The sequence below is a fragment of the Trachemys scripta genome, chromosome 3 (genome assembly GCF_013100865.1).
Source record: "Trachemys scripta elegans isolate TJP31775 chromosome 3, CAS_Tse_1.0, whole genome shotgun sequence".
Taxonomy (NCBI): Eukaryota; Metazoa; Chordata; order Testudines; family Emydidae; genus Trachemys; species Trachemys scripta.
The window spans coordinates 38,583,644-38,602,434 of NC_048300.1; the positions used below are offsets into that span (position 1 = coordinate 38,583,644).

General features: G+C 42.3%; 1 protein-coding gene across 1 annotated transcript in view; it reads left to right on the forward strand.

Annotated features, from left to right (window-relative positions):
* Positions 1–9,991, forward strand: part of LOC117874399 (cytochrome c oxidase subunit 7A-related protein, mitochondrial) — a 12,754-nt gene extending 2,763 nt beyond the window's left edge. The window contains exons 2-3 of the mRNA XM_034764475.1: positions 7,765–7,899; positions 9,054–9,991. Of these exons, the coding sequence (XP_034620366.1) occupies positions 7,765–7,899; positions 9,054–9,197 (279 nt within the window). The 3' untranslated portion in view covers positions 9,198–9,991. The remainder of the gene's footprint in view (positions 1–7,764; positions 7,900–9,053) is intronic.
* The last annotated feature ends 8,800 nt before the right edge of the window (positions 9,992–18,791 follow it).

The following is an 18,791-nucleotide window of genomic DNA, read 5'->3' on the forward strand; positions in this document are numbered from 1 at the left end:
CACTTCTTCGGATGCATAGTCCGAAGAAGTGAGGTTTTTACTCACGAAAGCTTATGCCCAAATAAATCTGTTAGTCTTTAAGGTGCCACCAGACTCCTTGTTGTTTTCGTGCTTAAACACGCTTTCATGCTTTTTTCAATTCCCAATTGCTTTCTTAACTCTGAATGAACTAGTCATTGAACTGAACTAGTTGATTAAGCTGAAGTGAAGAAAATATTCTTTACTACCGTCAAAAATTGGTTTAGCATTTCAACAAACCCTGGTTCCAGGTTATTAGCCAATGACTTCCACCAGTTCAGTAGTTTGACTCTATTTAGACCTTGGGAGCAAATGTACTGCTTAATATTTTTTGCATTTAATTTGAATTGTTAGTAGATTACAATAGCTTTAGGCCTTAACGTAGGCTGTTTAAAATTTAATTTTAAATAAATTTAATTTAAATAAAAATGGATTTAAAAAAAAATCTTTTTATCCACTTTGCAGTGATCAATCTTCCACCAGAAGAGATTTTCTACACTAGAAAGCCAGTTCTACACTAAGAGCTTGCCAGTATAACTGTATCAAACAAGTTCTTTTGCTGATGTAGTTTATACTAGTTTCCCATACGAAACAAACTACACTAGCAAAAGAACTCTTAAAGTCTACACTAGGGCTTTTGTCAGCATAGCTCTGTTGGTTAGGGGTGTGATTCTGGTATAGACCAGACCTTATTCTGCAGACATCCACCCCCCACTCCTCCCAGTGTTGCTTCCATTGTTGCAGGCATAGTATATTTGTCCCCATGCTCATCCCCTATTGAGAGAGCAAGAGAGGACCCACACAGGGCCATGTAAGTGTGCCACCTTGTATGTGGTGGAAGGGAGGAGAGGTTGGTGTGGCATTAATTGGTGTCTCTAAGTTCAACCAAGTTAGTATGCTCTTCAGGCCCAAGCCATGAGTGGTACTTGACTACTAAGAAACCATTCACAACAGATGTTGCTTGGGAGAGGGTGTGGTGTGGAGCATTGTGTATTTAGTTCTGGGGAAGTGGTTGCAGGGTTAATTTTTAAAGCCCTGCAAATAAGATCTCTCTCCTGCATCCTAATAGGCAAGTCCAAAAAGTGGGAAACGTCCATCTACTTGAAAATGAAAGTAGGAAATAGGTAGATCCTGCCCTAGCAGCTCCTACTGCACTCTCAGCCCCTAGGAGTGTCTCAGGCATCTTTATGATGGATCTAGTCTGACAAAATTTGAGTATCTCCCAGGTCTAACAGCCTTCTAATGGGAAGATGATTTAAAGCCAAGCCTGAGCATTCTTAGTTGAATACATTTTTCCTTGTAGAATTGACTTCCTACTCCAAACTATAGTCTGAGCACCTCTCTTTCTGAATTTTATTTCTGGTGCAACTGGTTGGGCTGGTAAATACTCCCATTCTACATTTTTTTAACTTAAATATTTATTACTTCATACAAAGGCAGAGGCAAAAAACACACACATGTGAGTTAAAGATAGAATTTCCTCTGTTACCCGACCCTAATGTTCATTTAGGTATGTATTAAGGGTAGTCATACATTCAGCAGATATCACTATACAAGACTAATGTCCTGCTGTAATCTTATTTTTAGAACAGAATTCTTAAAATTGAACCCTTTTATAATTCTAACCTAGACAAATTCCTGTGTATTTCAATCAATAGAAGGGTCTCTGCAAACCTGTACAATTTCACAGATACTATTGCATGGAAAGAATCTAGATTTGGGGTTTAACATCTCTTTTGGGGGAAGGGGGGGAGAGAAGGGAATAAATACCCAGGTGGGGGAGAAACTTTTCTCCTGAATATGCTGGGTTTTCTTTGGGGTGTTAAAAATCCCATAAAAATCATATGAAGCCTTTTGATGTGTAAAATCAACTCAGATCACCAAGAGCTGTTTTTTCAGAGGATATAGTTGAAAAATGGGATTTTATATGCTCAGTGCTCCCATGTTTTTTATGTAGAACACTTGGATAAAAAGATGTCTTATGAATGTTGTCTCCCTTCAATAATATGTTTGTTGCAAATATAGCATTGTATTGGTGAAGAAGTACAGGCTTCTGTATTTAGCTTGGATTATAAAGGACCCAATCCTCAGGTATGGCGTAAGTGTGTGGAACTATGGAAGATTGGGAGCAAAGGTGCCATTAAGACAACTTTGGCACTTTCCTGATTCTGGGCTGGTTGTGTGCTGGAGCCTCCCTTCGTTTGTTAGAGCATCCTGCTCTAGATAGTCAACTCATGGAGTTATCACAGTAGGTAGGGATCATCAAAGTGCAGGGAATCTTGTATGGGGAAGGGAGAGTGGAGGGTACTAGTATTATGGTAACTTGGTTGTACAAGTTATAAGGGTGTCTCAAGGATGGTAGCCTTAAAATTAGATTGTGATGCATATTGGACTGAGCCTCAGTTCTGCCTGCTCCATTGTAAAACATCACAATGTCCTCAGTACTTTTGAGGCAGTGGGATTCCAGTTAGAATGTACGGAAAAATACTTCCACTAATAGTACTGTAATGTTTGATCACAATTCACTTATCTTTAGCATTTGAAAATTGTTTGGTCTTTGTCAGATTATGTTGGGACTTTAATGTTACTGAAACATAGTCATGTATGCCAGCGGTTCTCAAGCCATTTAAGGGGGCCTGCAGCTGGAGCCCTGAGTCCTGGCACCCTCAGTGGGGCTAAAGCCTGAAGCTGCAGGGCTGAAACCCAGAACCCCAAGCCCTGGTGTCCCTGCATTGGGGGGGGCAGGGAGGAGCGACAGCTGCTGCTCTGGCTAATGCCAGCTGATGTCTGTGATTGCAGCTGCTCCTCACTCCCAGCCCTCTTTGACTGCTCAGGAGCCTGTAAGAGCTGCCTGGGTGGGAGGATCCTGCTCTGGGGCTGGCAGAACCCTCAGGGAGCAGCAGCCGCAGGTGGGGGCCCTTCTGGCACACTGCTTCCAGCTCTTCCTGTTCCTGCACCCTGTTCCCATGCTTGCACACCACTCTGGCCTACCGCCTGCCTGCACCCTGAACGGTTCTCAAACTTTTTGAACTGAGCCTGCCCCTACCCCATTTGAGCTATAATTTTTGGTTGCACCCTTCCTCCCCCACAATTCAGACTGGCAGGGTGGTCGGCTGGGTGATCTGCTGAGGTGAGTCGGGGGTGGAGGTGGCGCTCCCTCCCCGGGCCTGACATGTGGAGTTGGCCTGAGCCCCTCCGGGCCCTGCCCACCAAAATAGAAGATGCCTATGCCTGAGGGCCCGGCTCGAGTCCAGAGCTCCAAGACCCCCCACCTTCCTGCTATGTCCTGGAGTTTTTATAGTTTGTTGGGGAGGGAGGGAGGGAGCTCAGAAGGAAAAAGGTTGAGAACCCCTGATATATGCAACATGAACAGTGCTTGAACACAATACACTTAGGGCTAGTCTACACTGGCAACGCTAAAGCACTACTGCTGCAGTGCTTTAACATGGCTTGTGTAGTCACGGCAGAGTGCTGGGAGAGAGCTCTCCCAGTGCTCTTAAAAAAAAAAAAAAAAAAAAAAAAAAAAAAAAAAAACCACCTCCACGAGAGACATAAGCGCTGGTGTGCTGTTTACACTGGCGCTTTACAGCACTTGCTGCGCTCAGGGGTGTATTTTTTTTACACCCCTGAGTGAGAAAATTTCAGCGCTGTAAAGTGCCAGTGTAGACAAGCCCTTAATGTCGTACATACAATGAAATCTGCCTTAAGGAATGGTTGGGCAAAACTGATTTCCTTTTCTCAGCTCATCGTGCCAGTAGCACAAAGATCATAGCAAAGATGTTGCTTTTGGTTCTCAGTCAGTTGTAGACACTTCTGACTTTCTGCCACTCATGTACCTTCAGTTACAATGGACATGTGGGCTCTGTGGCCACTTTCCATTTAGATTGTTAATGGAGGGAAATGGAGTGACCTTTGAGATCAATAGTGGGACTACTTTCACATAGTTTTAGGCCAGGTCTACGCTAGAAACTTTTTTCAGTATAACAATGTCAAGGTTGGGGGCGGAATAAGTTCATTTTTTTGAGACCTTTCTATACCAGTAAACATTTCCTAGTATAGACTAATTTTGATATTCCTGTATTTGTGACAAATGTATTCAGAATTTTTGCTGTTGATTGACATTGGCACGATAAATGAACAAACAGCAATTAGGAAAGATCCTGTCTAAAAATGCACATGCATTAGCCTTGTCAGAATGTAAATGTAATCTCAGTTAATAGTTTATGCTCAGCCTCTGGAACAAAGCTCTCTTTCTACAGCGTAAGCAATTGTTTATATGATAGGTGTTAAGGGTTAGTGAATTCATAAATGCCTCTTTTTAAAAACACATTCTGTAACACTTTAACTTAATTTGTTTTTCAAGCATAAACTATGAGTGATGTATCTTCTTCCCTTCCCCCTCAATCTAATTCACTTTGAGCGAGTTTCTCTCTGTGTTGTGTGGTGTGGTGTATTAAAGAAATATTCTAAACTCTTATCTGCATTGTTATTTGCATAACAAAATGCAAACAGCATGAGGCTGTGGGCAAGTGAGACAAAAGTTCATCCTAAAGCTCCATGTACTGACCATCTCCAACACCTTGGCTAAGTCCTAGAGTGGAAGCTTCAGCAGCTCTGCTGTAAAGACTTTCTTTGACTGTATAGCAAAATGTTGAAAATGGAGAGTAACGCTGAAAAGTGGACATAATTCAATGGCTTTTGTTTTAAGTACATTATGGTTTTTATTGCTTTTTAATTATGGGTATTGGAAGGTGTTTTGGATATTGCTGCAGTATGAAAGATCTAATAGCCCACATCTGACTATATTCAGTTTGGATGTTGAGAACCCTTAATTCACTCACCTTGTACATATTCATGATACTATGTGAATATGTAATTAAATATATATATTTTTGCACAGCACCGTTTCTGCACGTCAACATTCTCACTGGTTCATAGTTCCAATCTCCCTCTATCAGCTCCTTGATCCAGTCTTTGCCCAGCTATTCCATTTCACACTGTGCACCTGATTAGATCAGTCTCACATCCTTCCCTCATCCTGTCCCAGTTTCATCCCCTGCCTCACTTAAATTCCCAGTCCTAGTTTTTCTTTCCTCTGTAAAACTGTGAAAATACCACTGACCTTGTTCTTTGATACATTCTTGACTAACTCCAATAACAGAAAACAAAACAAACAAACAAAAAATAGTGTGGAGAGAGGCTAAGGCAAATTAAGCTTGCTTGTCAGTATTGAGTAACTTTGTCACCACTTTTCTGATCCATGACCTTGGATTAAGTGTCATTCTAGGGGAAAGTCAGGTTTGAATGTCCTTTATTACTTGAAAATATTTTGATGTATGTTCCTATTCGTGCAATAAAAAAGAAAACCTGAGTGCATGATGTGTCTTTAAAACTTTAACAGCTACACAGTAACTCATAGTAAGCATGGATGTCTTACTAGCCTAATCAAAACCCTATACAGTGCACAAGGGGTGGCAGTGGTTTAAAATGCAAGTGATTTTTTTTAAAAGCGATCTACTGTGAAAGCTTTATTTTTTATTAACCAATAAAGATACATATTGGTAGATAGGCATGGGATGAAGAATTCAGGATGGATGATGAAGGATCACTGTAGCACAGAACTTATTGAAATGGCTTGCAACTTACTATGACCTCAATGCATACAACACAATTCTGTTTTTATATAGTAGATAATAGTAGTGACAGTGTAAAATCTAAGTAGGAAAGGAACAGATTACTTGCAATGAGGAGGCACTGGAGGGGGTCTAGTAAGTGTAGGGAGGTGGGTTGGGGATGGCTCACTCCTGATGAAGGATAACCATCTGAATTTTAAGGTAAATTTTTAAAAAGGAAGTGCTGGAGGGAGAAAGATGAAAGTTCCGATTGTTAGAGCAAAGGGTGGGAAGGACTGTTATAGCTGGGGAAGTCACCAGCTGGCTAAGTATGGTGTAACATCATCTATGTGGGAAGTCCATGGGAGTTCAGTTCTTTAGATTGCCATCCATTTAGTTTTTAATTTGTGTAATACGACATTTCTTTTATGATTGGGAAGGCTCCAGAATATAAGATCGACTCGAATAGACAACTGAAAAGTAATTTTGTTAATACAAGGGAGAAAGATCACAAGAGATTTTGATGTAATAACCTATTCATTATGCAAATCTAAATGCTTTTATTACACCAAATGCTTTGCATCATAGTAGAAAAAACTCCTAAAGGTAATGGATGATTGTGAAATGGTCTTCTCAGTCATGATTAAGACCATTGCGTTATCTTTAGGAGTTTTTAACCTCTGAGAATTACTTTGACATGTCTCATGGTTGCTCTCAGGCTAAAAGTGTTTTGTTTTGGTTTTTTTTTTTTTTTAAGCCAGTTTTCAAACTGTTTACTCAGTTACTTCTAAAACTTTAGATTTGCAGTTGATTTATTCTTGAATGAAGACTAATGCCTTTCATATAACAAAATTTGGTTTATAAATAGAGAAAATAATGAAGTCCTCCACTACATATTGTAATCTAGCATTTTACTAAATGCACTACAAAAATCTCAAGCATCTTTTAGAACTAAACCCTACGGTGAAATCCTGAGCACTGTGAAGTCAGTCGCAAAATTCCCATTGATTTCAAGTGGGGCAAGGATTTTGCCCACTGCATTGGATCAGTGTTTGCATTACTCCGAATTTAAAAACTATCAAACTAAAATCTCCATCACTGTTGCATTAATGCATATTTCTCCATTTATGTGGACAAATCAGAAAACTTAGGGTTACTGCAAAAGCCTTAACTTATCTTATCACACTGCACACACATGAAGGCATAACTTAACTCCATGTATAGTAATATATATATATATATAGAGAGAGAGAGATGCAAACAGGCCACCTTACAGTTGCTGGGGGAACCATAACTTTGAGTAGTGTACATGAAAATCTCTCCAATAAATAGGATTTATGGTATCAAATCAGAGTACATGATCTGAAATAAAGGTTTAAATTATGGCTCAGTCAGTAGAGACTCGAGGAATGGGGAATAGCAGCAGAAGCAGTACCAGCTGAGTGCTGGAGGAGGTGATTATTCCTGCTTAACAGCGTCCTCTCATCCAGCAGCAACTGTACAAAGTGGAGATGGTTCTAGTCATTTCCCCCAGCCCATTGCCACACCTTCATTTAAGGTGTGTGCCACTGCCTGTAGCAATCATTAGGTCTTTCTTTGTTTCAGTCATTCCCCCCCAGGTGTCCTAGGAATTCCCCTGCTGTTCAGGCAGTGCATCAGGGTAGGATTTGGGCCTTGAGGCACTCTTCACTTTTATTTCAGGCTGACTACCATTTCAGGGAAACACTACTTTAGTTGACTTTAACTTCACATTTGGAAGGCCCTCTCTGCAATGATAAGGGCTAGAAACTTTTGAAAAAAAAAATGTGGAGAATCTGACAGGTAAATCCTCATTCACCATGGAAAGTTGCTTACTTGCAAATGGCAAGTGAATTTGTGAAGTCCTGAGCCAAAGCTAGCTGAGAAATTTGACTGTCACTTCCAATATATTTGTAATTGGATGTCATTTTAGTGTGTGTTTGTTTTTATTTATTTATTTTATTTTGAGGTGGAGGGATGTAGCCAGGTTAGCTTTCTCTCTATAATGCCTTTTCATCTTAGCTGTGGTAATTTGTTTGCTTGGAACATGATTAGCAGTACATTCTTTTCAACTGTTAAATATCCAGGTACTCAACACTTAAATCTCCATTTTCAGGGACTCAAGCCACTGGCATCCACAGAATCACCAGCTCTGATTTTTGGAACACCAACTAAACTTGCCTCAGATTCGCCAGCAGCTGTTTCTTATTCGGGTAAAAACAAGGTGCCGGACCTCCAGAAGCTATTTCAGGTAAGAAGAAAAGCGTTAAGAGCAAATTTAAATAAAAAGGGCTGAAGATAGTGGGCCATATTCTGCCCTTCATTGCACCTGTGCAATGCCATCAGTGGGTCCGCACCAGAGGGCATGCACTGGTGTAACTCAAATTCTGCAACATTTGGTTCAAAATACATTAGTATGTGAAACTTTCAGAAAGGGTTTGTAGTAATTTTCATAACCTCCTATAGTTTAATGTTTGTAGCTTGATAATTCATGGTCTCAGTACCTTGAGACTATGCACAGGACTCCTTATATTGGCAGGACATCTGCTAGAACGGAGAAAAACCTCAGATCTCCTTTCTTCGCACTGCTACATGTGCTTATCACATTTAGGTCAGTTGTAAACATGTTTTCTTTCTGGGAACATATGACAAGCTTATGATCCAACAGAGCTTCTGAATGCAAGTAACAAACTGGATGATCCCTGGTTTGTTTGGTGTTGAGTAACTTTAAATTGTTTATAAACTGCTATGTAAATGTTTACTGGGGCTCAAAACCTATGGAATAAGGGTATATGTAGTGTCCTCCAGAGCCTTTGTGTTATCTCTGTGGATTAACAACTTGTTTGGGAGGGACTGATGGGTGGAGTTCACATTTTTATAGGAGTTCTCTAATTTAAAATTAAGAATAAACTTTCTGTTTTTTATGAGAAGGACAAGGGATTGTGCTTTTTAAAATGTACACAGCTCTCTTGCATGCCATTTTCACTTGGCATGTGTAATGCTGAATTTGGTGAACATTTGATTTATACAAATCCTCTCCCATTCTCTAGTTAGTGACACTTTTCAGTCAAGTGCCTTTTATGATAAAGGATTTTGAGAAAATATTCTAAGGCATGTTTGTGCCTACAATTTGCAAGGTGCATATAATAAATCAAATAGCTGCACTTAAAATAAAAATAGCCTGCTCTTCCCTTTGTGCAGTTACAGGAAGAAACCCTAAGTTCTGTTGGAGGATTAGTTACATAGAGGTTTGTGGAGGGTTTTTTTTTTTTTTTTTTTTTTTTTTTTTTTTTAACCCTCTCCAACTCTCTCATAATTCTCCTTATTTTAGCTGCAGTAGTTTGTTTGTGGTGATCAGCATACACTCCACCTTTTTTCATTTGCTGTGTTTTTCTTCTCCCAAAGAAGGCTGATGGATTGCCAGTACATCTGAAACGAGGAGTTCCTGATCAGCTGCTATATCGGACAACTATGGCTCTAACAATAGGAGGGACCATCTACTGTCTGGTAGCTCTCTACATGGCCTCACAACCAAAATCCAAGAAGTGAATGAACCATAACTAATGGGACTGATTCAGCATTTCTCTGAAGGAACAGTTGTGTACTACCCCTTTGTATTTACTACTTAATCCTGTGATTGTATGTTGTGAATTCTTCAAATAAAGACATTAAGAAAATGTTTGAAAATGGTTACCTTCTAATGCATTGGAAAGCAAGATCAATATCAAAGTTAATATTTAAGAGTGAAAGTCAATGTGTTTTGCTTGTGTCAGGTCTCCAGTCTTCTCTTTCCCATCCCAATTGTAAACCAGACAAACAATTCTTACAACAGCCTCTGAACACTTTAGGGTGGTAAAACTTGCCACCTGCCTTTCAACAATGTTAAATTGGAAATGAAAATTTAATTGTGTCAAGCTATGTCTTACCCTTGAGAGAATGTAGGTGTTAAGGGAAGGGAAAGATTGTAGGGTACTAAGGGTTTACAGAAGCAATAAGTGATTTGTGTAATTTACTATTTGATGACAAGTCTATTTTTCTAGTCATACATGTTCACTAACAATTCACATTAGCAGGTGCAGCACACAGATTCTTCCAAATGCTGGTATAGCATTAATGGTTACCTAAATTTGTACTTTCAGTGAGTAATGACAGGGTTATGGTGTCCAAATCTAATACCATCTAAGAATGCAGCTGCTGCTAGCAGTGTTGAACTTAGGCAGACTTCTGTATTGTAACACCAACTATACTAGTTTTTGTCCTTTGCTTTTTGTCAAATTAATTTAAAAATATAAAGTACTGTTTATTTTTACTGTGGAATAAATACACCAATACAAACATTGAAACATTTCAGACTTGAAAGTTTTATTGTTTCATCTTTTCACCAGGCCTTATAATAAATGTTTCAAAACATTCAGTTTCCAACCTCAACTTTTACCTTTTTGAAGCAGACATCTGTTTGAACAGTCTCTAAACCTCAGAACTATGCTAATGGCCAGGTAGTAGCCTTTTACAAGGAATAATCACCAATATCTGCTTTAGTGAAAGGTTGCCATATTTCATAACTTAGTTGTGTATTAACTGCTGTCTTATTTCTAATTTGTAAAAAGAGAAATTAAGTTAACCCTTCCTCCTCCCCCCCCGCCCCCCCCAAGTAAAACCATATTGCATGAAATGCTGGAAGCTGACAAAAAATAAAGAAATAAGTATTTGATAGTGATGAAATGCACCCTTTATCCTGGATTAGAACTGCATACCTGTGGATTCCCCTTGTTTTTTCCAATCACATAAAGCCCACTTTCCTTGTGCAGAAGAAAGATAAAGGCCCCCTTTCTTCTTCCATCCCCTCTTCCCGTCACAGGATATGTCAAATTTCCTTTTCTTTCCATTTCCCCAAATTTGTTTTTCATGTACTGGTCTTAAAAGAAAGTTAACTTGTTTTTCACTTAAATATTTCACAGGCTCCGATGTTCCAAGAAAATCTGCCTTAAGAGTCATGACTGAGTGAAGAAGTATAACTGTGTATAGTTTTTTTTTGTATGAGAAAATGAAGCCTGAGCCTCATGTTGATATTTTAGAAATGGAGAAGAGGCCTCTGAGAATAATGGGCTGAAGCACATAAGAGAGAAGTAATGAAGCCCCTCAGGAAGGAGAGTTAAGAAAACAGGAGCATTGCCTTTACCAGCAAAAGATATTAACCACCAGTGACCCATACTTTTCTTAAGTCCTTGTGGAAAGGGTAATTCTTTCAGAGCCCAAAAGGATCCCTGTGGCACTGATGATTTTTTTCAGTCACCTTCTGAGTAGTAGCCATACGCTAATCATGCTCTAAGAATCCTCTAACACAGGCTGTCTATATCTGTTTCCACAAGTCTTTACACATTTATCACAGGTAATAGGGGGACATTAAGATTATTTGTAATTATTACGGGCTGTGTTTGGAGAGTGATAGTCTATTACTGGTTACCTTGGCAGATGTGGCCTATATCTAACAATGTAACAGAAAATGCAATGGCTTCTTCTCCCAGTGCATTTCAGTTGGAGTGAAGACCCTTCCTCTAGAATACAGTGGAGAGTCAGAAAAAGTCATTCAGCTGTGGGTTTCTTATAGGAGGCATAGGCTGGGAAGGGGATCCTTCTAAGGCATAACAAGCTGACCAAACCACATGTCTCTGCAGGAGTTCTGGGAGCAAGTGTAGCTCTGTTGCCATAGAAATTAAGTCTTCTCACTGAGCTGGACCAAGCTGCTTTTGACTGGTGCCTAAACATAGTGCCCCTGGAGGCAGAGCCCAGGGAGCAGCTGAAAATGCTGTGGTTGCAACCAGAAAATGAAGCCCATGAAACTCAGTAGACCAGCCACTGCCAAAAAGTCAGTAGCCTTTCTATGCTGCTTTCCTCCCAAGGCACATTACAAAAACTGTTGGGCTCTTGATTACAGGCTCTTGGGGTGGGTCTCTTTTTTATGCGAAAGGACAGCTGGCTTAGACCCCTAACTCTAGGAGAGGTTTCACAGCTGAGAATCTTGAGCACAAAGAGGCACTTCCCTCCGGTGTATCAAGCAGGCACTTCTGGGACTTAGACACCTAAATACCTTTGAGACTCTAGACCTAAGCCCTGTCCTTTCTTCTCTGCATTTCCCTCCTGGGTAGCTTAGGCAGCACCCTGGGCACTGCTCCAAATAAATTTTAGCAGGGAAAGTCTTATGCAGGAGAAAAAGTCTATCAGCTGTTTTAAATAGGTCATTTCTGATTTGGCAGGGTTCCTCTCTGACTCTGCAGATTTCCAGGAGCCCTGAGTGGATTGAAAGGAAATACACTAAATGAGTCACTGTGATCAGTGATGGTGCCAAAATGAGCCCTTTCTGTCCTGAAACCCAGTAGAACAACCTTCTCTTTAACATGAACAGTCCCTTTCTAGGCTGGCGATGACAAGGTCTAAGTACTAAACCTAAAAATTAAAACAAAGTAAATCTGAATGATTCCTCCCCAATGCCTCTTTTGGCTCTTCCTGCACTGTGGGAGTCTCTCTCTCTCTCATTAGAACATAAAAGCCAGCTCCACATATTTGAAAGCTCTTTTCCTTCTGACCTCTTTAACCATATGAATAGGAGGGGCAGCTCATGCCTTGCTCAGGAAACAATAAAAGAACCACTGGAGGAGGCACTTCTTGGCCACCTGAGCCTACCTTCCAATTCTGAGAGTCCAGCTTCCCCCCTTACCCTTCTTTCAAGGAAGTGATCAGAGTTTGTTGCAAGACGCAGGACCAATCCAAAAGACAAAGCCTACCCACCTTCTATGCTATCATAGATAGTGGAGTATGGCTCCCAGTGGAAGGACCAGCGACTTTTCTGGCAAAAGCCTCAGTTGGAAGGAGACTCCCCAAAAACGCTCTAGCCAAAAAAGCAAAAACTACAGGGAACACTTTGAGAGGCCTTAGAAGTGGTATCCCTAGTTGGCAATGATCTGTTTCACCACAACACTCATGTTCTGGTGTGATGGTCTTAAGAGCACAGACTCCTTGAAGAAGCATTGCTCGAGAATAAGGCTATCCAACATCTGCCAACTGCCCCTCTGCTCAGCTTTCCTTTTAGAAAGAAACCAGGTAAGATCTTGCCTCCGTTCTAACCATCATTCTCTTTGTTACAGTCCCTAATTCTCACCCATTTCCTTCCACTTTTTCTCTGGTATCCAGCACACACCTTTCCATTCACTGGTCCTTTGTGGTTTACTTCTGAGAAAAGACACTGTGCAAAGCCATGGTATTATCTTCTGGATTGTTCCAAAAGATATCTCAAATTTATAAGAACAGCATGTTCTTTCTGAAGGCGCTATGCCACACTAACTGCTCAGGCTAAAGTCCCTGGTCATATACTGGAGGATATTGATGCTCCTCTTCAGAAACTAGCTAGATTCTAAGATCCGCAGCTAGATGAGTGTGCCAAAAGACAAAGTGCCCTGGTTACATAGATAGAGAGAGGCAGTGACCGTTACCCGTGTATTCACTTCTGGGAAAATGGAAGAAATTCCAAGGCCTGGTTGTGTGCTCCACATTTACTGATTTTGCTGGAGCTATGACACTTGCTCAGAAGTGAAAGAAGCTGGATTTTTGGCAGTGGCAAGATAAAACACTCCAAATCCTGATGCATTACTCAGCTGAACGTAAACCCCAGTGGTGTGAGCATTGCCTTAAACAATTTAGGTCAAAGGTTTTTGGGGACTCCTAGTCATGGGCCGTATGGAGGTTTCACACACAGGGCTTGCAGCAGCTGGTCCCAGAGAGGTAAAAAGGAGCAAGTAGATACTGAGAGGCCAAGAAGTAGGGTGACCAGATAGCAAGTGTGAAAAATTGGGACAGAGGGTGGGGATGGGGGGGTTATAGGTGCCTATATAAGACAAAGCCCCGAATATTGGGACTGTCCCTATAAAATCGGGACATCTGATCACCCCACCAAGAAGGGAGAGTCCAGCTTTGAGGCACTGTAGCCCTAAGAATTGTCTTCAATTGTTCTGTTAACCAGAATACATTTTTCTGCCTACTTCAGGCCAAGCCTGGGTGGTGCTTAAGATAGTGAGCACTATCTGTCAATACCCTTTTGGGAGGATTTTGAGGAGCAGTCAGCAGAAGGCACTTTGTTCTATGTTGCATTTCTTATTGCTAAGAAAAGATGATTTCATACTTTATACTTAGTAATCTTGCTACCTTGGTAACCAGTAAAAAGGGAGAGACAGCCTGTCATACTCACTCATCAGGTCATTGATAAACTCCTATATTCCTGTAAATAAAACTTTTTTCCCCCCAGGAAAGTTGTTATCCTTAATTGTAAAATTAGCATCTGGATAGAAATTTTCAAGGGCTCTCCTAAATTAATAAGATTTGAAATGTCATCCCCTAAAACAAATTTAGAGTTGAATTCTGTGTGAATATTATTAATTATATTGCATCATAAATGCACATGGTAGTTTACAAACATGTAGGAAGATGAAGTCCATTGCCTCAGGAACTTACAATCTAATTCCAAGACATACAACAAACTATTAATCTATTATTAGTAATATTCCTTATTTATATTATCATAGCACCCAGAGGTCCCTGTTGGGTCCTGTTGGACAAGACTTTGTACAAACAGGGACACACAGAGTCCCTGCTTTTGAAAGCTTTCACTCTGAGAACAATTGTATAGGCTTTTCTGTAGTACTATAATATCAAGGCCAGGAGCGGCGCCAGGGTTTTTGCTGCCCTAGGTGGCAGTGCTCCTTCTCTAAGCATTCAGGGGGCTTGGGGTCTTCGGCAGCAGGGGTCCTTCCGCTCCGTGTCTTCGGGGCACTTTGGTGGCGGGTCCCAGAGTGAGTGAAGGACCCGCCGCCGAATTTCTGCCGAAGATCCAGAGCAGAAGGACTCCCCGCCGCCGAATTTCCGCCAAGGGCGGCAAAATGCCGCCCCCCAAATCCTGCCACCCTAGGCGACCGCCTAGGGTCTCCTAGTGGAAGTGCCGGCCCTGATCTAGGCTCCTCTTACATACATTAGTAACTTATCCTCACAGCACCTTATGAGGTAGGTCAGAATTATTTTCTCCAGTTTACAGATGGGAAACCGAGATGCCAAAAGATTGTGACTTACTAAGGAGACACCAAGTCTGTAGCAAAGTCAAAAATAGTCCTATTTACATTACTTGTTAAAATACCAGTGTGTATGGACAGGAGTGGGAAGGAGGCAAGCTTGTAACTGGCATTTTTACATGCCTTGCATTAACAATTTGCTTTGTTTCCAAAAGAGCCTCTCAATATTATTCCAGATTTTACAGCAGAAAACCCAACACCAACACTCATGAGGACACATGAAAACAAGACGCATTTTAATTAGAATGCAAACTCTGGCTTTTAACATTTTGGCATGAATGCACACTAGCGAATGAAGTTTTAATGAAATAATCACACCCTGGAGTGTTGGGGGAAGAGGGAGGAGCAGTTAAATTCTACAATGTTCAGAGATGTGATTATCTCAGGATAATCACCCACCTCTTTGGCATTTTCTTATTGTTATTATAAGCCTTTAAGCTAAAACATGTTAAATGATGATCATTTACCTTCATAGAGCTGTCACAGCCTGAATTCAGTAGTTCTATCTATGTAACTCAATTCAGCAGTTCTATCCATGTAATTAAATTGCTTTTGCATGTCCACATTATGCTCCTTATGTTGGTGGTGCGTGTCCTCACTTGGAGCGCTTGCACTGATTTAGCTGTCAGTTTGGGGCATTGTGGGACTGCTCTTGAGAGGCAGCAACAGTCCATGTAAGCAATGACGTGTCGACACTGACACTGCGTCGACCTAGCTACATTGACATAAGCACTATGCCTCTTGCTCAGCGCGGCCCCAACATCACCGTGGCCACCTCCTGCGGCGGCTCAGGGCTCAGCGGCCAAGCGCTCCGCAGCTGGCGGGCAGATCCCCTCTCCCCGGCAGCTTCCTGTTTCCCTCGGACCCTGCCCCTTGCTAATGCTGGGCTGCCCGGGCTGAGGGAAGCAGGAAGCTGCCGGGGAGAGGGTATCTTGCCAGCTGCTGCCCGCCCCACTGCTCTGCTCCCCCCAGTCCCTGGGAGAAGCGAGTAGTGCCCGCCCACCATCCCTTCCCCACGCCTGCCCCCCCCCCCCCCCGGACTGAGCCCCCCCAAGAGGGGGCGCAGCATGGCCGCAGCGTGGTCGGAGGAGCCAGGGGGGGGGCGCAGCGCGGTGCGGCTGGAGGAGCCAGCCAAGGGGGGGGGGTGTGTGGAGGGGCCAGAGGAGGAGCCCAGGGGGGCGTGGCCAGAGGAGGAGCCAAGGGGGGGCGCCTTTTTTATGTTTGCTCCCCCTGCACTTAGAACCTGGCTATGCCACTGGTGCTGCTGTAAGATTGCTTACGTAGCTGCTCTATTCTGGCGGGAGGGAGCTCTCCTGTCAACATAATAAACCACCTCCATAAGCGGCAGTAGCTATGTCGGCAGGAGACACTCTCCCACTGACATTGTACTGTGCACGCTACCACTTATGCCGGCAAAACTTATGTTGCTCGGCAGGGTGTGTGTGTTATTTACACACCCCTGAGCAACATAAGTTTTACCAACATAAGTAGGGTGACCAGATGTCCTGATTTTATAGGGACAGTCCCGATTTTGGGGTCTTTTTCTTATATAGGCTCCTATTACCCCCCATCCCCTGTCCCCATTTTTCACACTTGCTGTCTGGTCACCCTAGACATAAGTGGTAGTGTAGACATGGCCTTAGTGTAGCCACCTACAGAGTTAGGTCAACGTAAGCTGCCTTACATCGACTTAACTCTGTAGTGTAGACCAGGCCTAATTTAAACAAGATGCTTTCTCTCTTCTATAGGTGTATTGCATAAATACAGATGCAGAGGTCAACAATTGGTAGTATGCAAACACATCTTTCAATTGCTTTAGAAGGATGCTAACAAAGGGATTGATTTTACAGTGCAATCAAACATTCCATTTAAATCCTACTTTTAAATATGCTATTTCTCTAACAAGGATGTTTCAAAGTAAGAGCCCATATGAAACTGTTCATTACTATGTTAATATATGAATTGCTTGATCCTGCCCTAAAATGAGGAAAGACATTCTGATTTTGCAATAACGAAAACATTGGAAGAAATGTAGGCAAGAGGAACTAAAAACAGAAAAACAGAAATCTAAACCTATCACAGGTAGGTGTCTGCTAATAGTGTAGATAGCAATAAAGATAATCATAGGTTGCAGGGGCCATTTGTCATATACACGTCAGAGACATTACCCTCCCAATCAGCGTGAAATCAGAGTATAGTTTATCTCTCCAGGTTGCCTATCAATTACTGCCCCTACTAACTACCAGCACTCATTTCAGATTGTGCAAAACACATTATTTTATTAGCAAATGTTCAAAGAGAAAATCAGAAAATAAGGTAAGTGTAAATTTGCCTAGATGAATAACAGGGAAAGCATTGCTAAGTTGGCCCTAAACTTAGCTACTAAGTATTGAAATATTTACCTGCACTTTACTGTATGGTATTAACTTGTCTTTATCTTCTGACCCTTGACAAAGATCAAGTGTTCTCAGGGGGCCTGATTCTGGTCTCAGTACACTGGTGTAAATTGGAAGTAACTCCATTGAATTAATACATGGGTTTTAGCATTAAGGCTTAAAGAGAGTGACCCTGAGTATTAATTGACTTGAAGACAATTTGTTTTGTAATTAATTGGAACTGATTCCAATTAGCTACAGCATGAAAACTAGGCAGGAATTGCCAGGGCCGGCTCTGGCTTTTTTGCCGCCCCAAGCAACAACAACAACAACAACAAAAATTCGGGGCGGCCGGAGCAGCAAAGCAAAAAAACCCCAAAAACTGCAGGGCAGCCGGAGCCAGGGTGCAGGGCTGGGGGGAGGTGGGGGAGAGAGAGAAGCGGGGTGGCCAGGGCTTCAGCGGGGCGCTTGCCACTCGGCCCCAACCACCGTGCTGCCTGCCGGGAGGGCTCCGCGCCGCTCCGGTCGGCGGGGAGGGAAGGACGCAGGCTGCCCTGCTTGGCTTGCTACAGACCTGGCACCGGCTGTGGCAGACGGAGCGCGCAGCCCGCTTCCAGCAGGGCGCTCCCCTCCTCCGCACCCCCACCCTCCACAGGGCGGCCGGATCGGTGAACAAAACAAAACAAAAACAAAACAAAACAAAAACCCCAAACAAACAAACAAAAAAAGCGTCTGTGCCACCCTAGGATTGGGCGGAATGCCGCCCTGTAGAATCTGCTGCCCCAAGCACAAGCTTGCTCGGCTGGTGCCTGGAGCTGGCTCTGGGAATTGCTAGAGATAGAAGAATGTTTGATGTGAGGACTATGGGGAAGCTACACAATAACACAGTTGTAGAGTGGGAGCTGGGGAAGACAGGATCATGGGGTCGCTCTAGGGTGCCCCATGGTCATAGCAACTCACCTGTAAGGTGGGTCTCATATTGGACCATCCCAACGCTTTTTATGAGAACCAGGATTGGTCTGTGGATTGAGTGTGCTGCCCTAAAAGGTGGCACAGGACAGAAGCAGGCCTGGATCTGGGGGTTTATGTGTGAGTCCCCCTGAAATTGTACAGGGTCTGGATCCAAGGTTTGGGAAGTTTTGCCCATCCCTAGTAGGCAGCATGTTTTAAATAAGCAGATCTACATGTGGTACTCTGGCTCCAAAGGAGGCTATTCCATGCTGGAAGATCCACAGACCCTGGATGCACAGAAACTCAGCAGAAAAACACCACTTTTTCACCACCAACTTTTTCTTCTTCAGAAGCGATTTAATTTATTTCAGTATTTCACAGTATTTTTAACATTTTATTCCATGCCATGAAATGAAAGAAATTGTAGGCACTGTTTGAAAAGTATCTCTAAAATGTCCATATTAAAAGGAATACATTTGTAATGTTTATTGTCTTTCTGCCAGCTGGAACAAACTCTGGAATTCTCCGTTGTGAAGTACAGAACCTTGTCAACCCAGCACCACCTGTCTGCTGTGAGTATGCAAGTGTGCCTCTTCCAATAGCAAATCTTTGAAGAAGTTCTTATAATGATGTCCATTTGTAAAGGTATCAAAAACTTGCTATCTTCAAGCACCCCCCGGTCTGGCTCAGATAAATACTGGAGC